The following is a 22,022-nucleotide window of genomic DNA, read 5'->3' as shown; positions in this document are numbered from 1 at the left end:
GATCAATTGGAAATTGAGCTTCTTAGTAGAAAAATCGATATACAATCACACTAATCACGATGGCAGATCTTGTAGGATGCCGAGGAAGATAAAGAACATAAACATAGAGATAAATGATGCACAACTAGCGTCGCATGACAATGATGTCCCAAATGCCTAGATTTGGAGGTCGAAGATACACTAATTTGATTTCTATTAATCAATTATTAATCATTTGACTTAAATATATGGTACCTTTTAGGGAATTAAAAAAAATCATTTTTTTATTTTTTGCAATTTCAAAATTATCCTCATATATTTAATATTTTACACTTGTAGCCCATTTTTTATAGTAAATGATGTATTTTAATTTTATTCTTTTTTTATATAACCGATTAAGCTCAAATGTTGGGCATTTATCATAGCACAATTATAAAATATATTTAAAATTCAAATAAAAATTATCAAAATGCCCCTATAATTTTAAAAAAATTAGAGGCATTTTGGTCATTTTATTAAAACAAAAGTTTATAAAGAGCCAAATCTAAAAACAATCAAATTAGAACCCATCACATAAATTTCACTATAAGAGGTTGTTTTGATGCCCAAATATCTTCAAATTTATCATCTCGATATCAAGATGCATAGATATGAGAAAAAAAACAGATTTCAAGTTTTGAAAATAGTGCGTCTCATCGATTTTCAAGTTTTCATAGATATACTCGACCTACACTATTTTTTAAGCTTTAGAGTTTTATAATTAAAATTGAAAATATATTTTAAAGCTATCACAAAAATTTCCAATATTGAAACCACATTTCTCAATATTATTTGAAAGTGCGCTTTACTTTGATTGTTTAAAACCTCGGCTCTATACAAACCGCACCTTTTTATTAATGGGAAAAGTTTACATAGAGCCGAGGCTCCAAACAATCACATTTGAGCCTACCTCAAAAATTTTGCTAGACAAGATTGTTCTGAAGCCCAAAAGTCCTCAAATTGATCATCTTGACATCAATATGCATGGACAAGAGAAAACAAGTGATTTTAATTCTTGGAAATAATGTATTTTATAATGCATTTTTTGACCGACAATTTTCAAGATTTTCAAGTTTTCATAGATCTGTCGATCTACACTATTTTCGAAGCTTTAAACTTTATAAATAAAGATGAAAATATATTTTAAAGCTATTACAAAGATTTCTAATGTTGAAACAACATTTCTCGACACTATTTAAAGGTAGGCTCCAATTTGATTGTTTAGAGCCTAAGCTCTATACAAAATGCACCATTTATTAATTCTAGAATATTTTTTACAAATGTAAGATGACAAGTATAAACTTCTGGGCTTTATTCTGATGTATAGAAAAGAAACTAAAATTAAAATGTAATCACACGTTCAGAATGTGGGACTTGAATCTAAAATATACAAATGACTTTAATTTTGATAATAAAATGGGGAATTTTTTAGAAGAATGGATTCTTCTCAAAAATTCATCTTCATTGGACAGACAGATAGCAACAAAATTTGGTATGAATGGGTAACCTGTGTGAGCATGAAACCCATGAATCTAGGTTTTACAAACAGATAGTCCAACCTGGGGAATTGCAATATCCTAGGTTGCATACAAGAGCTATCCAAACAGCATTGTCTCAACATCCAGGATTTGCATATCTCATTATCTGCATACCAAGGATATGAATCAAATTGAACATTCAATTATCTACGGGGCCAAACAACTCGTAAAAGAGTTTGCCCAGTTTGAACAGCTTAGCATCTCTTAAAAACTAACACTACGTTTCAATTTGATGCAAAACAATAACAAGATACAAGAGACAAAATTAGCCATAACCATACCCGGAAAAAGCTATTTTCTAGCCCCGATAACAGCCTCCAAAAAACCTGTTCGAGCTTATCAAAAAAATACGAATGTAGCATACCACCTATTTTGTTCAGAATAGAGAATATCATAAATATCCCTCAAGTAAACTTGGCACCTAACTTCAAACATGCTTTCTTATTCAGCCATCAAAAACTAGAATTACATTATCAACTATTAACATTCCTTGAAACAAAATCACAATGAGTTTTATGAAGCATCACATCCAAAGTTGAACATGCCTCTACTATCAGCCAGTCAAAGCTTCATATTTTTAGCTATGCTGGCCATTCAAAGCTTAATAAAGCGAACAAATGGAATACATGAGCCTATAGACACCACAAAACGGATACATACGCTTGGCCTCTTGGCCTTCTGTTTTGGGCTTAAAGGCCTCAGTGCTAAAATTCAAGACTCGAATCCATGCTACCCATACCAAAAAACTTCTAAAAAAAAAAGAACGATACTGAAAGTACACAATGAAAAAATTTACAGCCAAAATTACAGGCTATGTTCACCTAAAGCTTTCAAGATTTAGATGCATCTTTCTAGCCTTCTTTGACCTCACACTGAAAATGCTGATGAAATAACTCTCTATGCATATCTCCATAACTCTTGCTCTGCCTTAACTTCCTAAACTTCTTGAACCATCTTATCTGACTTTATGGCTTTAACTTCTTCATGCTCAACTTCACCATGAGTAACTTCAGAAACTGTTTTCTTTGCTTTACTCTCCTCAACTTCTTGAATCATCTCATCTGATTTTATCGCTTCAACGTCTACACATCCAATGTCACCATGAGCAACTTCAGAAACTGTTCCCACAACTCTTAAGTTCCTTAATCACAGCTATCTCATCTGCTTTTATTGCTTTAGCTTTTCAACCATATTGTCTGCTGTGCTACCAACTAACCCTTGACTAACTGAAACGATTGCACTATCCACCTTAATGTCTAGACTCATCCCATCAACCTTTTCTTCAGTGGAACCTTCTTCTACTGTGCATTTGAAACTGTTGCTGTTGCCCAAATCCTGCGCAATATCCCCAAGGAATGGCCTGACCAGTTTCCTTCGCTTGTTCTTTGAAGTGGTACCCTTAATTTCTCTCTCTATGGCTTCTTGATCCTCAGCAAACGCATTGGATCCATTCTTCTTCTTCTCCTGGACTTTGCTCCTGCGTTTGAAATTTGGATATGATTTAACAATGTTCTCTTGGACTTCTTCCATAACAAATTCAATTCCATCATCAACTAACTGGATTTCATCCCCATAATCAGTTCCGACATTAGACCATTGGGTTTCACCCTCATAGTCAGTTCCAACATTAGTTGATTGGGTTTTATACCCATCGTCTAGTTGGACTCGCAAGTTTAAGGACGGGTGTTTTTCATTACGCTTTTCACAATATCTCATTCTTGTCACTCTCCTCCTAGCAATCATTTCCAAGAGCTCACTCTCAGACAAATCAACATCTGGTGTATCAGCCCTCACATGCCTAGGCGGAGCATTGGATAAGCGAGAAAACACACTCTCTCTCCTAACACGGTTGGAAGGTGAAATTGACAGTGGAAAATATTCTTCATCAGATATCAAATGAGGAATCTCCAAATGAGAGTGCCTCAATTCATTATATCCATCACTCTGAAGTGATTTTAGAGTGGCACCACATGTGGCCACATGCACTTCACACTCACCAGAGCGTCCAAGCACACATGAGCCATTTAAATCAACAGTTTTCGCCTTAAGACTATGTGAAAGTGAACCTGTTAAGGTGTGATGACCAAAACACTGGTGTCCTGCTCGTCCATGGATTAAGCATGACCCATACATACATTCACGACCAGTAGAGATGCCATCCCCATACTTTGAGGGGAAATAACCAAAGCAATCTCCATCCATAGACGAAACTCTTGAATAGTGCAAGTCATCAGTACTTGGTATATCACAGCCCCAGGGTTTGCTGTTAAAGGCATCTCCATCCCTAGTGGAAATGCATGAATAGGGTACATTACCAATTCCTGGAATCTCAACACCCCATGATGTCCTTTGATATTCTTTTGCTAAAGCACTGTCATGATCCATATCAGAGTTAGTGGACTGACTAATGTAATCAGGGTTCAATTGGTCAGGGATACACCCATGAACAGGAGTAACCCGCCGAGTAGAATCTATTTGAGTTGTAGAAGGAACCTCACCAGGAAGAAATGGGACTTCATATTCATGCTCAAGCCTGGAGCCCTCAGCCTGAAGAAATGGTTGGGTGATATACCTCGGATCAAAGAGATATGACCTAGAGGAATCAGGGTAATGGCTAAGACAATAGTGTTCTTTTCCATCCTGAACAGTGGATAAATGTTCAGCACAATGGGCAGTTAAATGCCTACTTTCCCTAGACTCACTAACTAAAACCGACTCATATCCATCACTGCGGTTCCTTGGCTCATTGCTTAGGCCAATTTCCTGTCGTTGAAGGAGATTAGAGTTTATGACATTTGAACTTGTTAGAAATCTCCTTTCACTACAAGCATTAACTAGTACTGGACTCTCATTGAATCGGTTTCTCAAGTCAACATTCCCAAGATAGTTTGGTAATTGGAGATTAGGGTCCTCAACATCACGAGCTGTTACAGACCTTCCTCCTCCGGAAACACTAACTATAATTGGATTATTTGGATCATATGCATCCGTATTATTTCCCTCATCATCATTCAGCTCAAGATCCTCTGATAACAGGGGACAAGGCTCATTGGCACTACCTGCTATTGCAGGCCTTCCTTTCCTAGAAACCCTAACTTTTACCGGATGAGTTTCTTTGAAGCTATTCTTTCTTAGCTTGGGATCCGACATTGGTAGACAATCAGCCTTCTTTTCATAAAAGAGATGAATAAGCTCTTTAACCTGCAAGTCCAAAGCAACTCACTACATTTTGAATGCATTCTTTCAATTTACAGGAAATTGTACAGTTGTATAGTTAATTGGCCCAGAAGACATGGAGTCCAGAAAAGGACCTGTTCTTCAGACAAATACAGGAGGAACTTTTTGTCCGCATAATAACTCATTGCAGTTCGGAATTCATGTTCCTCAAGTACAAGGTGTGGCGAAAGCTTCTGAAAACGAATCTGGAAATATGCAGGTAAGGATAAAGCAAATGAAAATACAATGTAGAACTTCCCTGACCTTGTTAGAAAGATTTACTTCACGGAGAAGTGCATCATTATCCAACAACAATGAAAACACCATAACCTATTGTGACATCACCATCCACTGAAATGGGAAAGGAGAGAGAGACCCACCTCTGTGGTCATTTCAAAGATTAATGGGTCCTATTCCCTCTTCATCACTGCCCATAATTTCTGAGTAGGGCGATGACCCAATGGTTATTGAGTGTTCCATAGTCCATAGAAGTGGAATAGTATAGTATACTTTACCGAATTATGGAGTGGCCTAAAGAGGCTAGAAAATATCAGGATAGACAAGAGAGGGAGCCCAGTGCCCCTACCTGTGCTGAGAACTGTTTCCCTGATGATCTGAATGCATGGGGTACAATATCAACAGCGCCATCAGAAGACGCCCTAAATATCCCATACATCTTTCGTTGCTCGTGTTCAAAAAGAAACAAGAACATGCCAACTTTAATTTTTGAGACAAAAGATGCGTAGGCAGCGGGAAGGCCAAACAGGTTCCGTTTCAAACATTCTTTCATCGTCCATCGGTTGCACATGAAAATTGCACCCTCAAAATCAGAATCAATGCATTTGCCTTGGTAGAGCTCATCTTCAAAGCCCATGGGTGACCTCACTAGCAGCTGCCAAAAGTGTACAATCGTCAATTACGAAATCAGAGTCTCCCGACCCATGCCTCCTGTACCAAAAAAAAAAAGGCCGGAGATAAAGCCAGAACTATCGTTTCCTCATGCATCTGTACATGAAAATCGACTCCATACTGAACGTTCAGACTTTCAACCATCCATAACCGGGTAGAGACCAACTTTCACTCCAATGGTTTATCATTAAAAGCATTGCCACAAAATTCAAAGCAGAAATCTCTTCAGCAAAAAATTCACATGGATGTAAGACTTCCAAACCACAAACCCAAGATGTCAAAAAAGGGGATCACCGATCATATCAATTGCAAATTAACTAGTAAAAAGAATCTACATCGACTGTTCGACAAGTATAGAAATTAGGTATGATACCACTGGATCCAAATGATAATACTTCAGCATATGTGTCACACCCCAAGAATTTATGATACTGATATTCCTGAGATGTGACTGACAAAACATATATACATTGCTTGATAGGAAAAATATACAGTGGCGAATTCTTACAAAGTAACAAAAGAAAGTTTAAGCAAAACTACAATATCTTCCCAAAGTTGATCTTGACGAGGACTCAAATGAAACCGCAGTTATCCTGAAAAATGTTTACCATAGTTTGATGAGTTTGGCTACTCAGTAAGTGATCATCATAATCCTAAAAATAATCATGGTTGAAAGATATCAATATTTCCAAAAAAAAGATCTATTAACAAAAATGCATCAACAGTTTTACTTTCAATAAATGCATAATTAAGTATAATCTGAATAATTGAAATGCACATAACACTTTAACGCGTCAATGCATAATTCAAAGGATTTCACAAAATACCCTACTGGCGTCCCAAGTAGGTCACCTATATACCCCATCAGCGTCCTGATAGGTCCACTTAATCCCTATCGGCGTCCCAGATAGATCCACTTAATCCCTGCAGGTCCACTTATACTTCACCGGCGTACCGGATGAGTCCACTTAATCCCTACCGGCATCCCGGATAGGTTCACTTATACCTCACCGGCGAACCGGATGAGTCGACTTAATCCCTACTGACGTCCCAAATAGATCCACTTATACCTCACCGGCGAACCGGATGAGTCCACTTGCATACTTAAATTATTTCAAAATCTCTTTAAACATTCGAAAGCAGCAATATCATGTACTCAACATATCACTGAAATCATTAATATGAATTTCACTTAAACCATTAATAATGGTCACTCTCTATAACATTTCAAAAATAACCAATCAAATATTTTGGGCTCAAATTTAGAAAGGTAGCAGTTTGTAAAGGCATTCTAGCATAATTGCCAATTTAATATGTATAGAAAAACTCTTATAGAAATTCAAGAATACGGAATTATCACAATTTATGGGATATCAATCCCCAAATAAACATTTCACAACAAAACTATAATCAATTGCAAAAATGTCAATTTTTAAATAATAAGGCAGTCATTTGCACATGAATTTTACAATGTCTAAATATTCAAAACAGTAGAAAGAAATATCACAATTTTACTAAAAGCAAAAATATCACATTTATTTCTAACAATAGACAAGAAAAATAAATAAATTTATTTTTCTAAGAATTTACAGCATTCAAAATTTCTAACATAGATAAAATATCACAATTTTTATTAAAAAAATTATTTTTCAAGATAATGAGGTCACGTGCGCATAAAATTTATCGCGCCTAAAATTCATGATAAGAAGTAGAAATAATTATTTCATTTCATTTTTAAAAAGAATGGATTATTTTTCGAGACAATGGGGTCACTTACATACAAAACTTATAAAATAAAGATCCTGGACGGAAATATCACTATTTATTAAAAACAGACTATTTTTCAGGAAGATGATGTCACTTACACACAAAACTTATAAAATAAAAATCCTGGACGGAAATATCACTATTTATTAAAAACAGACTATTTTTCAAGAAGATGATGTCACTTACACACAAAACTTATAAAATAAAGATCCTGGACGGAAATATCACTATTTATTAAAAACAGACTATTTTTCAGGAAGATGATGTCACTTACACACAAAACTTATTAAATAAAGATCCTGGACGGAAATATCACTATTTATTAAAAACAGACTATTTTTCAGAAAGATGATGTCACTTACACACAAAACTTATAAAATAAAGATCCTGGACGGAAATATCACTATTTATTAAAAACAGACTATTTTTCAAGAAGATGATGTCACTTACACACAAAACTTATAAAATAAAGATCCTGGACGGAAATATCACTATTTATTAAAAACAGACTATTTTTCAAGAAGATGATGTCACTTACACACAAATATTTGAGAGGGAGCTTCCGATAAAAATTCGGCTCAAGAGAGGAGTTCACTGTGTTTCGACCAGAGAGAAAAATCTCATAAGTTTTCTAAAATAGGAGTCTTCACCTCTCTGAATTTAAATTCTACTAACATATTATTTTATTCTTTTATTACGTCACATGTGTGAGCGTTAGTTTACGCTTTAAACACCTAAAGCCCACGTCCTTTAGTGGACGTAGCAAGAGCAAGGAAACACAAAGCTTTTAAACGAAAAGCTTTGAAAAGTAGAGATGGTCCCTAAGGACCATCATGTTCAAATGAATCATCATGTATTAAAAGTTTATTTTCTTCTTTTCTTTTCTTTTCTTTTTTTTTTTTTTTTTTTTAAAAAAAAAAAAGAGTTTAGGATTGTTACAATATGATTTCAATGTAGTGACAATTATCATTTAAGATTTGTTTACGCCATTTAGGTGACAAAAGCAATTGGAGTTTGTCATTATTTTATGGCTATTGTTTAATCTACAACGAATCAATGACTCACATATGAAAGTGAGTTGCTAATGATCAAACCACAGTATTAAACTTTGCTGCGAGAAATGGCATGAAGAGAAAATCTATGTCCCCATTCACACCGACTGAACAATTAAGAACAGCAATCCAAAAATGAAATTTTGTTGGAACTTCAAATGCATGATTTCACATTGCAGACTGCTAGGCCACATACAGTCCTGCACCAGCTGATCTTACGAACTCGATATGACTCCAATAAAGTACAAAATTTGTATAAATATCAAGATGCCTCTTCTGCACGCCAACCCCATCTATACCTAAAATGTCTGGAACAGTGACAAGGTAGACAGATCAGTAGCAAAAACATCGGACAAACTTGCCAGTGAAGTGTTAATAGAACTTCTACATCGAATTCCTTGTCATGATATGACTGTTTATGACTAAAACACCCACCATAGAACAATAAAGACCCATAAAGAATACACACAATCGATCTAAAGTAGCCTCATTCCTTGAGGCATGGCTACAAAAATAATGTGCCTTTCCAGGAAACTTCACTGGACAATTTAGTTATTCACAATTTCACTTTTACGATCAGTAAGCTAGGATAAAAACCTAATACTGCAGTATCATCTCTTACACCCTATTCAGATGCTAAAGTTATTATAAGTCATCAACTTTGAACATAAAAAAATCTTCACCCCGAGTGCAAAAGAAATACTTAAATTTTAGATAAAAGACTATATTTCCAGGGAATTGCAGGAACTCTCCAATCACAAGAGAGACCTATTAAAGCATTGCCGTAAGAATCTGCATGAAGCACAAAAGAAGCCACAACATGGATCATCTTAGATTAGTCGGAAAGCCTCTCCATATAAACCTCAACGTTGGTCCAACATTATCAACCAAATTCTACCAGATGGAATGATTGAGAAGTCAAGAGCTCATGCTACACAAAGCTAATTCTCAATGGAACCCAGATATTGGTAATGGATGTTACCCATAACAACATCGAAGGGGATATGGAAAAAAATGCATGAGCTTCAATTCCAGAATAACATTATCTACACTGCTTATGCCCAACACTAGAAATCCCCAACCATATGGGAAGCTCTAGTCACTAGCAGCTTCTAACTTCTCATAGTTTCAAAGATGTAGTTGACCATGAAAACAGCTTAAAGAGCAGCACCTCTTGGATCATTTGGTCTCCTACGTCCTTGTGAGTTCATTCAGCTCTTAGAAAATGAAGCAACTCCCTCCTTCAATATCGCCAATCCATCATTCCAACACAGAACATTGACATGGGGCGAATGAGTCCCTTTAGGAATACCCAAACAAAAGGAATTTGTAGTTTCCAACCAAAGAACATTAACAACATGGATGAAGATATGGGCATTAAGCACAATTAAAAGCGACACGAGAATCAATAAGGAGAACAATAAGAGTACAAAAAATTAGGGGCATACCAAAAATACAAAGAAAGAAAATGAAACACATATAGAAAACAGAAATACGGGAACCATGAGGTTCCCTAAGCAAAGTAGGTCCCAAGTTCATAAGGTCAGAAAACTATCAACCCATATGAATACTAACAATAATGTAGCTTTCTAGATCAATTTATACAAAAAGGACAATCACAGGGGATGTATATCAAACAAAATCTCTACACATTCTTACAAACACGCCTGAAGAGAGTGGTCAGATATAGCCCATAAAAATTGGGCACTTAAGCCCCCAGGGCAACAATAACAATGGCATAATTACCCCTTCATTACAAAAAGAAAAGACAGAAAAAAGAAGATATGAACTACACCGCCATAGCACAAACATTACCACGGTTTGAGTAAATCAAATATCTTTATAGGGAACAAGCAATTTGGATAAAATAATCAACAATTCACTCCAGATGTTTTCTAACCTATGCAACCATAGAGATAATTGTCCACGGTTTTACGCACATATTGACACACCAAGGACACAACACCCATGCCAAAACTTCAAATACTACACTTCTTCTTAACCTTTCTTTCTTGAAACCTCACTATAGAAGTACTTAACACCACCTCACTAAACGTCACCTTAGATCCCACCTCCCCCATTCTTTTAATGGTGGACAGTCATGCCAGGTCTAAAAGGACTTAGACCATGTTGGTGATTCAGACACTCATACCATGTCAGACAGTGACATGCTTATTCGCATCCTCGAAACATAAACTCTAACACATTGATCAAATGGGATGAATCCCCAATCCACAAGACCTAAAAGGACTTAAACCATATAGAGGAACAATGTGGGAAATGCAACCACAGACTCAGGAAATGTCCAAAGTGAACTAGAATAGCTACCTGATGATCACTCTAACAAATGTTAACCAAAATTCAAGTTTGGTCATTAACCACAATTCAACAAACTTATAAAAAAAAAGAAACTTCTAAAATGATTACGTTCAAATGTAACGCCCAGTAATTGACAGAACAAAAAGCATGCTTGTTTACGCATTTGAATTCATCATCCAAATCAGATAATGGAATAATTACTTAAGCTTCCCCCTCTTCAAAAGGAAAAACACATGCATGAACTACATTTAAGAAGGCACCCGCTCTGTATGTAGAGCCTTGAGGGAAGCCAAGGCCCTAGCGCCTCGCCTACTGATAGGCAAGGGGCTATCTAGGAGCCCGCCATGTGTTTTGTCATTGGTTTGTACTTGTTCTCCAGTTTGTTTGTGGGTGTAAGCATTGCGTGTATAATGCAGTTTGTATAAGGCTCGAAATTTAAACTATCGAAGCAAGGTGTACCTCCAAATCATGATGAAACAAATATTTTAGTTAATGGAAACTCATGAGATGTCTATTTTCAGACAATCTTATGAAATTAAAGTTCTAAAAATGGTGCAAATCAAGCCAATCTACAAAAACTCGAAAATCTCGAAATGGGATAATGCATTACCAGATGAATTATTGTTGGGAATTGAATTCCTTTACTTTTTAAATGAACAATCGAGATGAACTGTCAAGGTATAAACTTGTGTGCCACACTTTGAAGCTATGGGAGAGAGCGATTAAGCAGTAACTAACACATGAAATAAGTGTATCAAAGAATCAGTTCAGCTCTATGCTAGGGAGGTCAACAATTGAGGTTATTTTCCTACTTAGGCAGATGATTGAGAATTTCCGGGAGAAGGGAAAAGACATCCACACAGTGTTTCAAAAAGCGTTAGGCGGCACCTAAGCGATCGGGGGGGTCCAGGCTGCCCAAAGCCTAGGGGGCGCCCAAAACCTGGGCAGCCCAGTAGAAAAAAAAATTTGGGTTTTCTCTCTCTAAAATAGCCTCTAATGGGTTTTAGATTTCAAATGAACCTAAAACCCACAATTTTGCCCCTTTAGCATTAAAAATGACCCAAAAATACCCTTTAGGAGCCACATTTCCGCCCCTAGGTGGGGCGCAGGCCCTGGGCGGCCGCCTAGGCAGGTTCAGGCGGGCGCTCGGGGATATCCGCCTAGGCGGCCGCCCAGACGCTGGGCAGCTGCTTTTTGAAACAGTGCCTCCACGGGGTCTTTATTAATTTAGAAAAAACATACAGAAGGATACCTAGAGAGTAAATGTGGTAGGTGTTGAGAAAGAAAGGAGTCTCTAAAGGATATATTAACATGGTGAGAGATATGTGAAATGGAGTGCTAATTAGTGTGAGGACAATTAGTGGAGCGACAAATGAGTTTTCAATGACAATAGCCTTACATCAAGGGTTAGCATTGAACCCATATCTCTTTGTTTTGGTTATGGATGAGTTAACTAAGCTTCTACAGGATGAGGCACCATGATGCATGTTATTCACATATGACATAGTTTTGATTGACAAGATTGGAGGCAGTGTCAATGCAAAGTTAGAACTTTGGAGATTTCTCCATAATCAAAATGTTATCAAATTAGTTGGACTATGACAAAATATAAGGAATACAAGTTTAGTAATAATACGAGTAGAAACCAAGAAGTCGTTAAGATTGATGGCCAAGAAATGCCTAAAATAGATTATTTTTGATATCTTAGGTCCATAATCCAAGAGAATGGAGAGATTTAGAGAACGAATTGGAGATGTGTATCCAACACTTTATGTGATCGTTGTACATTAATGAAACTGATGGGGAAGTTCTATAAAATGTTTGTAAAACCAGCCATACTTTATGAGACGGAATGTTAGGCGGTCAAAAAACAATATATCCATAGGAAGAACATAGTTGAGATGAGGATGTTGAGATTGATGAGTGGCAAAACAAGGATAAAATTCGAAATGAATACATCTGACGTAACTTAGGGGTGGCTCCAATAGGTGATAAGAAGAGACGAACTAAACTAGATGTGGGCTAGCCATGTGCAGCGTAAACCTAATAAAGCATTGATTAGGAAGGGCGATTTGGTTCTAGGGGAAAGCCAAAATGGCAAAGATGGAAGTAGTGGGAAAAGAGATGGTGACTTATCGTTTGACATAGGGTATGACTCTTGATAAAGCAGAATGGCGGAAAATGATTTATCTAGCTGATCCCAAATTGTTGGGATAAGACTCAGATGATGATGATGACGATCCACACATCTCAAGGTCGAGGTGATCGATCAAATAGTTTTCCAGCGTCGAAACAATCTTTCCTGGTGGGTTGTTGCCCTTACTTCTATAGCATAAGGTTGAGAACTTATATAAACTATTTCATATATATACAGAGATTTGTGTGTATGTGTGTGCATATATGTATGTTGCATGCATAGAGAGAGAGAGAGAGGACATTTTGAAGGAACCTCCATAAGGTTATATAATCTCAAATCCAAACCCTAAAGCAAAAAAGCAATGAAATTTGATTTGAATACTCCCTTCTCCACACACGCGCGTGAAAATACACATGCACGCATGCACACACCCATGCCTACATACATGCACGCACATGCATGCACAAACGAATGTGGTCATTGGGACAACTCAACCATGAGGCACCCACCTAGGCAGCCAAGGCGGCGCGTTCCTCTATCTAGAACACAATACCTAAGCACAAGCATGTGAATGCACATATACATACAAATAGATCCATGACAAAGGATCCTACAAGCTAATGGACTTTTTATTGTAACACAAGCCCGTTGAAGCCAAAGGGGGTTGTTGGATGCTAAATATCTCATTCTATTGAGCCAAAAAAAAATACCAAAGAAATGGTCCATAACGAGTCCACCTTATTCAAATAGCGCAGGTCGTCCATTTTATGGATGGTGGATCTAGGCATTCAAGGACCCAAAACGTATTTCCTTAAATTGTTCATTTAATGAATTAAAGATGCATTGCAAAATTTCAACCAGAAAACCCTAAGCAATGTATAAGCCAACGGGCTTAAACTTCCAGCATCCGAAGATATTACACTTTTTGTTGGTTGGACACATAGCATAGTCCTTTCCAACATTTTCAAAGATCAAGATTCCACCAACGCTTACTGGATTATGTGGAAAAACAACAAAATGTGGCAAGTATTGTCCCCACCATATTGTTGACACAACCCTTGCAATAAGTGTTGAAGACTCTGGTTATGACTTTAATTTGATAAATTTGAATAAAAAAAGTTAAAAAATAAATAAATAAAGAAATAGATTACCATGAAAGATATATATGACCTGAGGTCACTGATGTGTTGACTTTTGATACAAGTATTGTTGTTGAAATCTCAACAGCACTTTATTTACAAAATATGGAACAACAATTTATTTACAAAATATGGATTATTCTTTTTAAAATTATTAAATATTTTTTTGCAACTACGATGTTTTTGTATGTTTTATTTTTATTTTATTTTTTTGAAAGTGTGTTTTTGTATGTTTTATTCTTTATAATAAAATAACTCATGACCCAATGTCAACTATCCTAAAGCTGACCAAATCTAGAGTCCGTGGGAAAGAAGCAAGTGACACTAGAAAATAGATATTTGATAGAAAATCAAGGCTAGGTAATTCAATATATTGCTAGGTGGTTTTATCATACCCGCATTTCTCTTAATAGTGCTCGATTATACAGCTTCCATACAATGTTGGAGGCAATTAGCCCATTTGGGCCAAGGTTGAAAGGCCCCTTTCTTATAAGCTTTCAGAGCCACGGCTGAAGAAAGAGGTAGAACACACTAAGGAGTACCGCAAGACCCATAAGGATGGGTGAGCTCAACTCGGGTTTTCCATAATGATACATAGGGTGATAGGAGCATGTTGATTAATACGTAATCAATAGAACACTACTTGAAAACGGTTCTTTTGTTCAAAAACAAAAGATTCCAAATGTCATTGGAAATTCTTTCTCCCATAGGACTATTCGATCTATATGCATTAGGATCCCCATTCATAGATTTCTCGGATCAAGAAATAAGAGGTTCGAACCATTTCTTCTTACTCTTTTTCAAATTCTATAAATGTTTCATCATAAGTATAATCATAAACAAGCAAATTCCCATTGAAATGAAAAAGTGTTGGTGAATTGTCCCTTTCATACAATATTTTTGAGATCCATAGATGCTTATGAAGATGTTCATGATGCATAATATATATTCTCTTTTATTGATAAGGCTATTGAGGAGGTTGGGGATGAGCATGTAATTCAAGTGGTTACAAATAATGCTGCTCCTAATTTAGCTGGTACTTCACAAAAGGTGAGGGAGATAAAGGAGGAGGTCGATTTAGAGGAAACTGAGGACGATGAGCAATGTTGAAGAGGGTGATGATTCTGATGATGGCCTCGATTCAGATGGGGGCCGATATGCAAGTGATTATGAAGATTGTGACTAGTGACAATTGAAGAAAGAAAGATATCCTCTCTCTTCTTTGTATTTCATCTTGTGTTGTCATTTCATCCTCTTGGATTGGACATTAGGGGTATTGGTTTTATACTTCTCTTTTGTATTTCATTTAGTCTGGTTGCGATCGTGTTCATGTGCCAATACGGCGTATGCAATACCCAATTTGTATTTAATAGTTGGAGGTTAATACACCATGGACTTCTTTATGTTTTTGTCCTTCTTCACTAAATTTTGTAGTTTTGAATGTGTTCCAATATTCATGCATAAATATTTGCATGGAAAAATTAGTTAGAATACATATAAATCCAAAAAAGATAAAAAATAAAATTAACATATATGCAATTTTTCACCTCAAATGCGACCCTCTAATGCATTATGCCCCCGCCTAATGTGTTATGAGGCCATAGGCCCATCGACCCACCCTGCATATGCAAAACTTTACGATGTGCCCATATATATGGCACGTCGACTGGAAAGGCAGGAGCATAGTTGTTGGGAGCACAAGAGTGTGGGGGTGAGGGAGCCTTCGATCAACCCTTGGCTGAAGTTACCTACCATTAGAGCGCTTGGGAGCGCTGCTTAGGTAGTGACCTAAAAGTGGTCTCCTATATATGCACTATATTTTATATGGGAACATAAGGGGAATGCCCAATATTTTATATTTGTATATGTTCGTGTGTAGATATGTACATATTGCATATCCGTCTTCCACCCTCGAAATATTTGAGGGTTCTTTCTTATTACTTTGGGCATCGTTTTTAAGGTTTTAGAGTGAAGATGGCCCAGTATTAGAGGATTCAAAGCCGAGGAGATCAAAACTAGAAATCAAAATGTCTTCGAATCTTGGTTTTCGTATCAAAAGTTCAGAACCTAGGATCAAATCTTTTTGTAAATTTTCATTTCCAACTACCATTTTTTTTTTTGGAGCAATGCCTTCTTCTTCATCAGGTAATAATGATCCAGCATGGAAATATCATAGCCTCAACAATCCAAAAATTTGAAATAGTATTTTTTGTATCCTATGTGAGAAAAAATATTCAACAGGTATTTTCCAACAAAAAAAAACATGCTGTCAAAATTACTAGGCATGTTTACCAAGATTGCAAGTGCCTTAGGGAGAGGTTCTTGAAGTGCATGGATGTGGACCCAATTGTATTGGATGAACCTAAGGGAGCGGGTGTTCGAGTGTGAGGACGTTACTTGGTTGGATGTCAAGCAAGCTACAAGGACTGGAGAAAAAGTAAGGCCTGGCACTAGCTCAGAAAGGAAGAGTGTCAAGTCCACATCAGCATCAATTCTGGAGATCGAGGAGGTTGAATCACATAAGACAGAGGTAGAAGTGTATGTGGAGAAGGGTGATGATACTGATGATGACGGCTCCTCAACCTCGAGAACAGATGGGGAGATGCACGTGATAAAATCATCACATGACTTCTACGATTAAGAGTTGAGAGTTGGCATGACTAATTGAGCATGAATCTATTTATTACCTTTTACATGTTATGAACTTTTGGTCTATGGAGTTTGAAAATTATGTTTAGGTTGTGGCTGTGAGGTTGTGGTCGTTAGCTTATAATTATGGAGTACATGTAGTCTTTGGATGTTATGTTAAATTGCTAATTGATGATACTAAATTGTTAATTACCATAGCTATTGGGATGGAAAGGATTGCTTTGTTTAATGGAAGACAATAAACTCTGTTATTCTTTATCGGACTATGAGGTTATCGAGCAACTCGGTCTAATATTTTCGACAAAAGTACTAAATAAAAATTTCTACTCACATAAATCATACATTTATGTTTTTCTACGTGTTATTATATTTTATAATTTTTCACCATTTCTTTAAATTCATTGACTCGATGAGCCACCTCTGTATCGCATCGAGCCACATCTCTGCATCGAGTCTGCATCCCACATTTGATGACATTGGCCAGTACAAATATCCCTAATAACTAAGAACATTAGGACACCAAATTCCAAGCCACTAAATAGAATGACATCTAAGCACATCTTCACAAACACAAAACTCAACCAGCAAATTAATCGAAGAATCCCTTCAATGCAAGGTTAGAAATTACAGCAGAAGTTCTTAATAAACACCCTTTCATCCATTTTATCAATATAACATGGCATAAAATAGTAAGTTGCTAGTCTTAAATCAAGTTATCAAAATGGAAAACAAAACCCCAACATTTGCAAAATCTTTCAATTTTTAATTAGTAACAAAAACTTAACAAAGAGAAATGTATTTCTACATAAGTTGGGAGAAAAGGATGCATAATGTCGCTGCGACATATTCCTATTATTGAAAGTGTGCAATTGAATATTCTTGCAAATGACAGAGCCAAATGTGAAGAAAGGTCAGCAAGTATTATCTTATGAGCCAGAATGCCAATCTCATTAACATGGCACCACATATGAATCGCATAATATATGTATATAAAGTAGTAGAAGCCCCAAGACTAAAATAGAAATCAGATGAACAATACCAAAAGTTGCATACAGTAAAAGGAAATAATATGTTTAATGATGGCAAAGCAAGAAGCCTTAACAAGATAGGGACTTGCCTTTGACAATTTCAATAAGGTTTTGAGTTCGTAAATTAAACTGCCAAAAGATTGTGATGCTTGGGAAACAAAAATGTTTAAACAGATCTCCAAAGAACAAAACTAAACACTTTAGAATAACATCAATCAAAGAAAGTTAACCCATGTTTGCATAACATAGTCTCTAACTGATCTCACTAGAAAGGTGAAAACTCGCCAATCCAAAAGTGTAGACAAATCACATACAAGCAGAGTAGCACCACTGCATCAGATACATTCCAAATACCAGTTTTATATCGACGCTGATGCTCATCTGGTGTCTAACACATATTGAAGAGTGCCTAGTAGTTCATCTAAAAAGACCAATACAGCCAGACACATCCACATAAAGTTTTTAATTAAAAATATGTTATTTTGAAAAATTTACACATTTCTTTATACAAACTTCTTGTCTTCGTATTGGTAAAGCGCACCGACCCTTGAGAAGGAGACTCAGCATTGAGCCTCAAGGGGTGAGTTTTACCTACTTTTGTGTAGTATAATTAATTATTGGCACACTATGTGATCATAAGCACTCCCCATGCAATTGTACGCTTTAGCATTCCCTGCAACATGTCATGGATTCCAAACCTAGCCCTGATGTTCATTTTCTTAAAATGCAATTTCATATAAAAATATTTTAAAAAAGTCACTCGTAGTGGGATTCAATCTCAAGCCCGTTGACATAACAATGTCCACTCTACCATGAGGCCTATGGGCCTTTTAATGTAAAAGAAATGATGATACTTCCATATAAGGTGTCGATACATACTATAAATAAATAAAATAGCCTAGGATGAATGGTCAACATGCAGGGTCCGTGTCTACTTGTGTCAACACACAACACGGTTTAAAAACTGCAGTACTAGGGTGACACTTCCAAATGCATTCCAAAGCCAAGAGTACAAAGAGATAACAAAATTGATGTACCACAACCTTCCCTTGCATATCTAGGCAAATAGCAGATATAAGAGACATGTAAACTTCAAATCTACATCAAGATTCCCCTCCTAACCAAGCATGATAGAAATAAGATTACGATAAACAGGAAGTGATTCTACGACCCCAAGAGAGACCTCCCTTAATACTTATTTCAAAAGCATGAGGATCACATAGCATGTCCACACAAGGTATGCCGAGATTTTTTAAAAAGGCTAGTAAATGGCTGGAGAAGCCACATCTTGTTACAGTGCACTCCTCGCCTAGATTGGTAGTTGCTGCAAATACTGTAATGCCACACTAGGTTTACTCAGCAAGCATCAGGCAATGCATCAGAACATTAACGAGATTCTAAACCACTCCTACAAACTTCTAGCAGATCACCGGTACACTACATCATGCTTCATATATAATCTAGATTTAAAGTTATCAATCCTTCACATGAACTGCGCAATCCCTATGTTCCCATAAAAGATGATCTTAAACAGCCCGAGGAAGTTCTCATAAAGAAAGAAGACACCCCAAAGAAATATTTGCTTCACACGTTTGTTACTAACATTTGCAAATCCCTTCACTATAGTGCATCTAGACATCTGACGCGCATCACTAGAATAGGCAAAAGAAGCGCATTCCTTTTATATGTAAAGCAAACAATATCCATACTGCGAATATTGCCTAAACACCAAGTATACAGGACAGACCAGAAAACAAAATACTTCAGACGAAAATCAAACAAATGAAGTAACGTTTGACAAAAGCCAAGCTAAACAGAAAACCCATAATAATGAAATCCAGAAAGGAAACAAGAAAATCACCAACGAACACATTGATATCCATAAACCAACCAATGTAGTCCAAATTCAAGCAAAAATAAAATAAAAAATTTCCAGCAAAAACACTTACACTAGCACAAGACTTGAAGCACAATTTTGATCATGCAACGCTCGCCCTAACTCGGCATCTCAGAGCATGGTCAGACCACAACTATAGCCAAGCACAATCAGGCAGATAAAAGCGCCAATGTAACACGTTTTCTAAAACAACAAAACTCCCAAAAACCGGTTAGAAACAACAAACAAATAGAATCAACAGCAAATAAATAAAAAAACTTAAAAAATGCAGAGATAGAGAAACAATAACAAATAGGTAAACAACTTTAAATTCCCGTTCGGGGGAGATCCGACGCTGCAATTAAGGTTTATCCTCTCGGTTTTGCAGTTAGGGCACCAGATCCAATGTTCCTGGACTCTAATCCCAGCAAGCCAATGGAAAATAAAAGAAAAATGAAGAGGGAAATTGGAGAAGAAGAACAGCCAGAAGAGGGGACAGAAGAAAAATCAAAAGAAGATGCGGAAGAAGAAATGGTCCACAAACAATAAGCCCAATCAATCTATCAAAAAACCTAACCCTAACCCTAAATCGAAACGAAGCAATTTACCGATATCTAACAATGTCAGGGACCCTAAGCCAATAATAGTAAAACCCAAGAAAAGAAAAAGGAAACGCCAGGAGATGGCCGCCACAAACTCGAAAAACCAGTCTGAACTTTGAGAAATGGCAGCTCTACGAGATCGTACAAACGAATTCTCACAGGCGATTAATACCCTGCAAAGGATCGAACCCTAATTTTAGGTAGGAAGAGGAGAGAGAAAGACTTTGGAGAGAATTTTAAAGGGAACAAAGGAAGAAAGCCGTGTGTTGAGGGGAAAAGAGAAAGGTGGAGAGAGAAATATCCTAGAGAGAGAATTTGAAAGGCCACAGAAGAGAGAGAAACGGAAAGGTTTCTAGAGAGAGAATTTGAAACTCGGAGCGAGTGGTGGAGTACGTCCCGCTTCAAACCCAACTTACCCAGTCCCTGTTCGGTTACAATAATGGAAAAAATTTCTCTGCGGTTAGGTTCGTTCAAGGGAAAGTTGTTTCATGCGGGCCGGACCGCATTTCTACAATATGCGGTCCAAAGGTATAAAGCATTCATCTATCGGTTATAATCGTATAATGCGACCACACTTCTAGAAAACTATATTTTTGGCATTTGTATGACCCCAAATTTTGCACACACATTCTCTTCATCCTCATAATCAATCCTATAAAGAAAATTTTCAATTTGTAATCTAGAAATGGTCAAAAGTAGTACCCATCCAACAATGAATCTCGACTATCCATTTGGTGAATTTCATGATCTAGGCTTTGAAAAATTCAAAATCATTTTTTTCTTTTTTTGAATTATTAATCTAATGATGATAACACTATATAAAAAATGTAGAAATAAAAAAAAATGCTTTTGAAGCCTATGTCTAACCATCTTAATAAAATGGATGGCTTATATTAATTGGGCTGGAATGAAAACTTTCTAGAGAATTTTTTTCAAAATTTTTTTTTTTGTGATTGTTCTTCAGAATGAAAAGAGTGTATATTTAAAAATTCATATCAAACAAATATCTTTAACATAGTTTTTGAAGATGGTTGCATTATACTACCATTCAACCGTTGCATGAAATCATCCCCCCATCTTAAATATGGATGCAAATAGGTGGTCTATCTGAAAACAAGTGTAACTGACGGTCCAAATATTTTCTTAACATAATAACTATTATTTATAGTTTTCAATCTTTTTTTTTTCCATATTTATGATCTCCATGTTAAAGATTATACATTCTCTAAAAAATAGTATCAGATTATATTTAAACAATATATTTATTGTCAAGCCGGCATTCCTACAATATACGGTGTCTTTTTTAAAGGGAAAATTGTTTCATGCGGGCTAGACTGTATTTCTACAATATGCAGTCCAAAGGTACAAAGCATCCATCTTAAAGATGGATGCAAATAGGTAGTCCATCTAAAAATAAGTGTAACTAATGGGTCCAAATGTTTTTTTAATATAATTATTATTTCTACTTTTCAATTTTGCTTTTTTTCCATATTCATGATCTCCATGTTAAAGATTATACATTATCTAAAAATTGGTATCAAATTATATTTAAAAAATATATTTATTGCCAAGCCCATATTTCTACAATATTCTGGCTGGCCACATAGAAACCGTGTCCTTTTTAAAGATGGATGCAAATAGATAGTCCATCTAAAACCAAGTGTAAATAATGGTCCAAATGTTTTTTTTAATATAAAGATTATTTCTAGCTTTTTACCTTTTTTTTATATATATTCATGATTTTCATGTTAAAGATTATACATTCTCTAAAA

The 22,022-nt window shown here is 36.2% G+C and overlaps 1 protein-coding gene across 2 annotated transcripts; it reads right to left on the bottom strand.

Annotated features, from left to right (window-relative positions):
* Positions 1-1,970: 1,970 nt before the first annotated feature.
* On the bottom strand, positions 1,971-20,691 carry LOC18443171 (uncharacterized). 2 transcript variants are annotated; one of them, XM_020672886.2, is made up of 4 exons: positions 19,722-20,691; positions 5,359-5,664; positions 4,868-4,978; positions 1,971-4,757 (listed from the first exon to the last, which is right to left on the bottom strand). In XM_020672886.2, the coding sequence occupies exons 2-4, from the start codon at positions 5,644-5,646 to the stop codon at positions 2,724-2,726; spliced, it is 2,433 nt and encodes an 810-aa protein (XP_020528545.2). In that variant the 5' UTR covers positions 5,647-5,664; positions 19,722-20,691; the 3' UTR covers positions 1,971-2,723. The 2 variants fall into 2 exon arrangements, with proteins under 2 accessions (XP_020528545.2, XP_020528544.2); XM_020672885.2 differs by having other exon boundaries at positions 5,359-5,720; positions 19,722-20,662.
* Positions 20,692-22,022: the final 1,331 nt, after the last annotated feature.

Source organism: Amborella trichopoda, chromosome 2, assembly GCF_054954075.1.
Source record: "Amborella trichopoda isolate Santa Cruz 75 chromosome 2, AtrichopodaSantaCruz75HAP2 v2.0, whole genome shotgun sequence".
Taxonomy (NCBI): Eukaryota; Viridiplantae; Streptophyta; class Magnoliopsida; order Amborellales; family Amborellaceae; genus Amborella; species Amborella trichopoda.
The sequence above is the reverse complement of the archived record's forward strand: the minus strand, read 5'-3'. Positions and strand labels throughout refer to the sequence as shown.

Coding starts and splice junctions, on each gene's coding strand:
- LOC18443171 (XM_020672886.2), bottom strand. CDS start 5,646: ATGGGCTTTGAAGATGAGCTCTACCAAGGCAAATGCATTGATTCTGAT. Junction 4,979..5,358: donor GGAAACAGTTCTCAGCACAG/GTAGGGGCACTG, acceptor GCATATTTCCAG/ATTCGTTTTCAGAAGCTTTC. Junction 4,758..4,867: donor TGTATTTGTCTGAAGAACAG/GTCCTTTTCTGG, acceptor TTGGACTTGCAG/GTTAAAGAGCTTATTCATCT.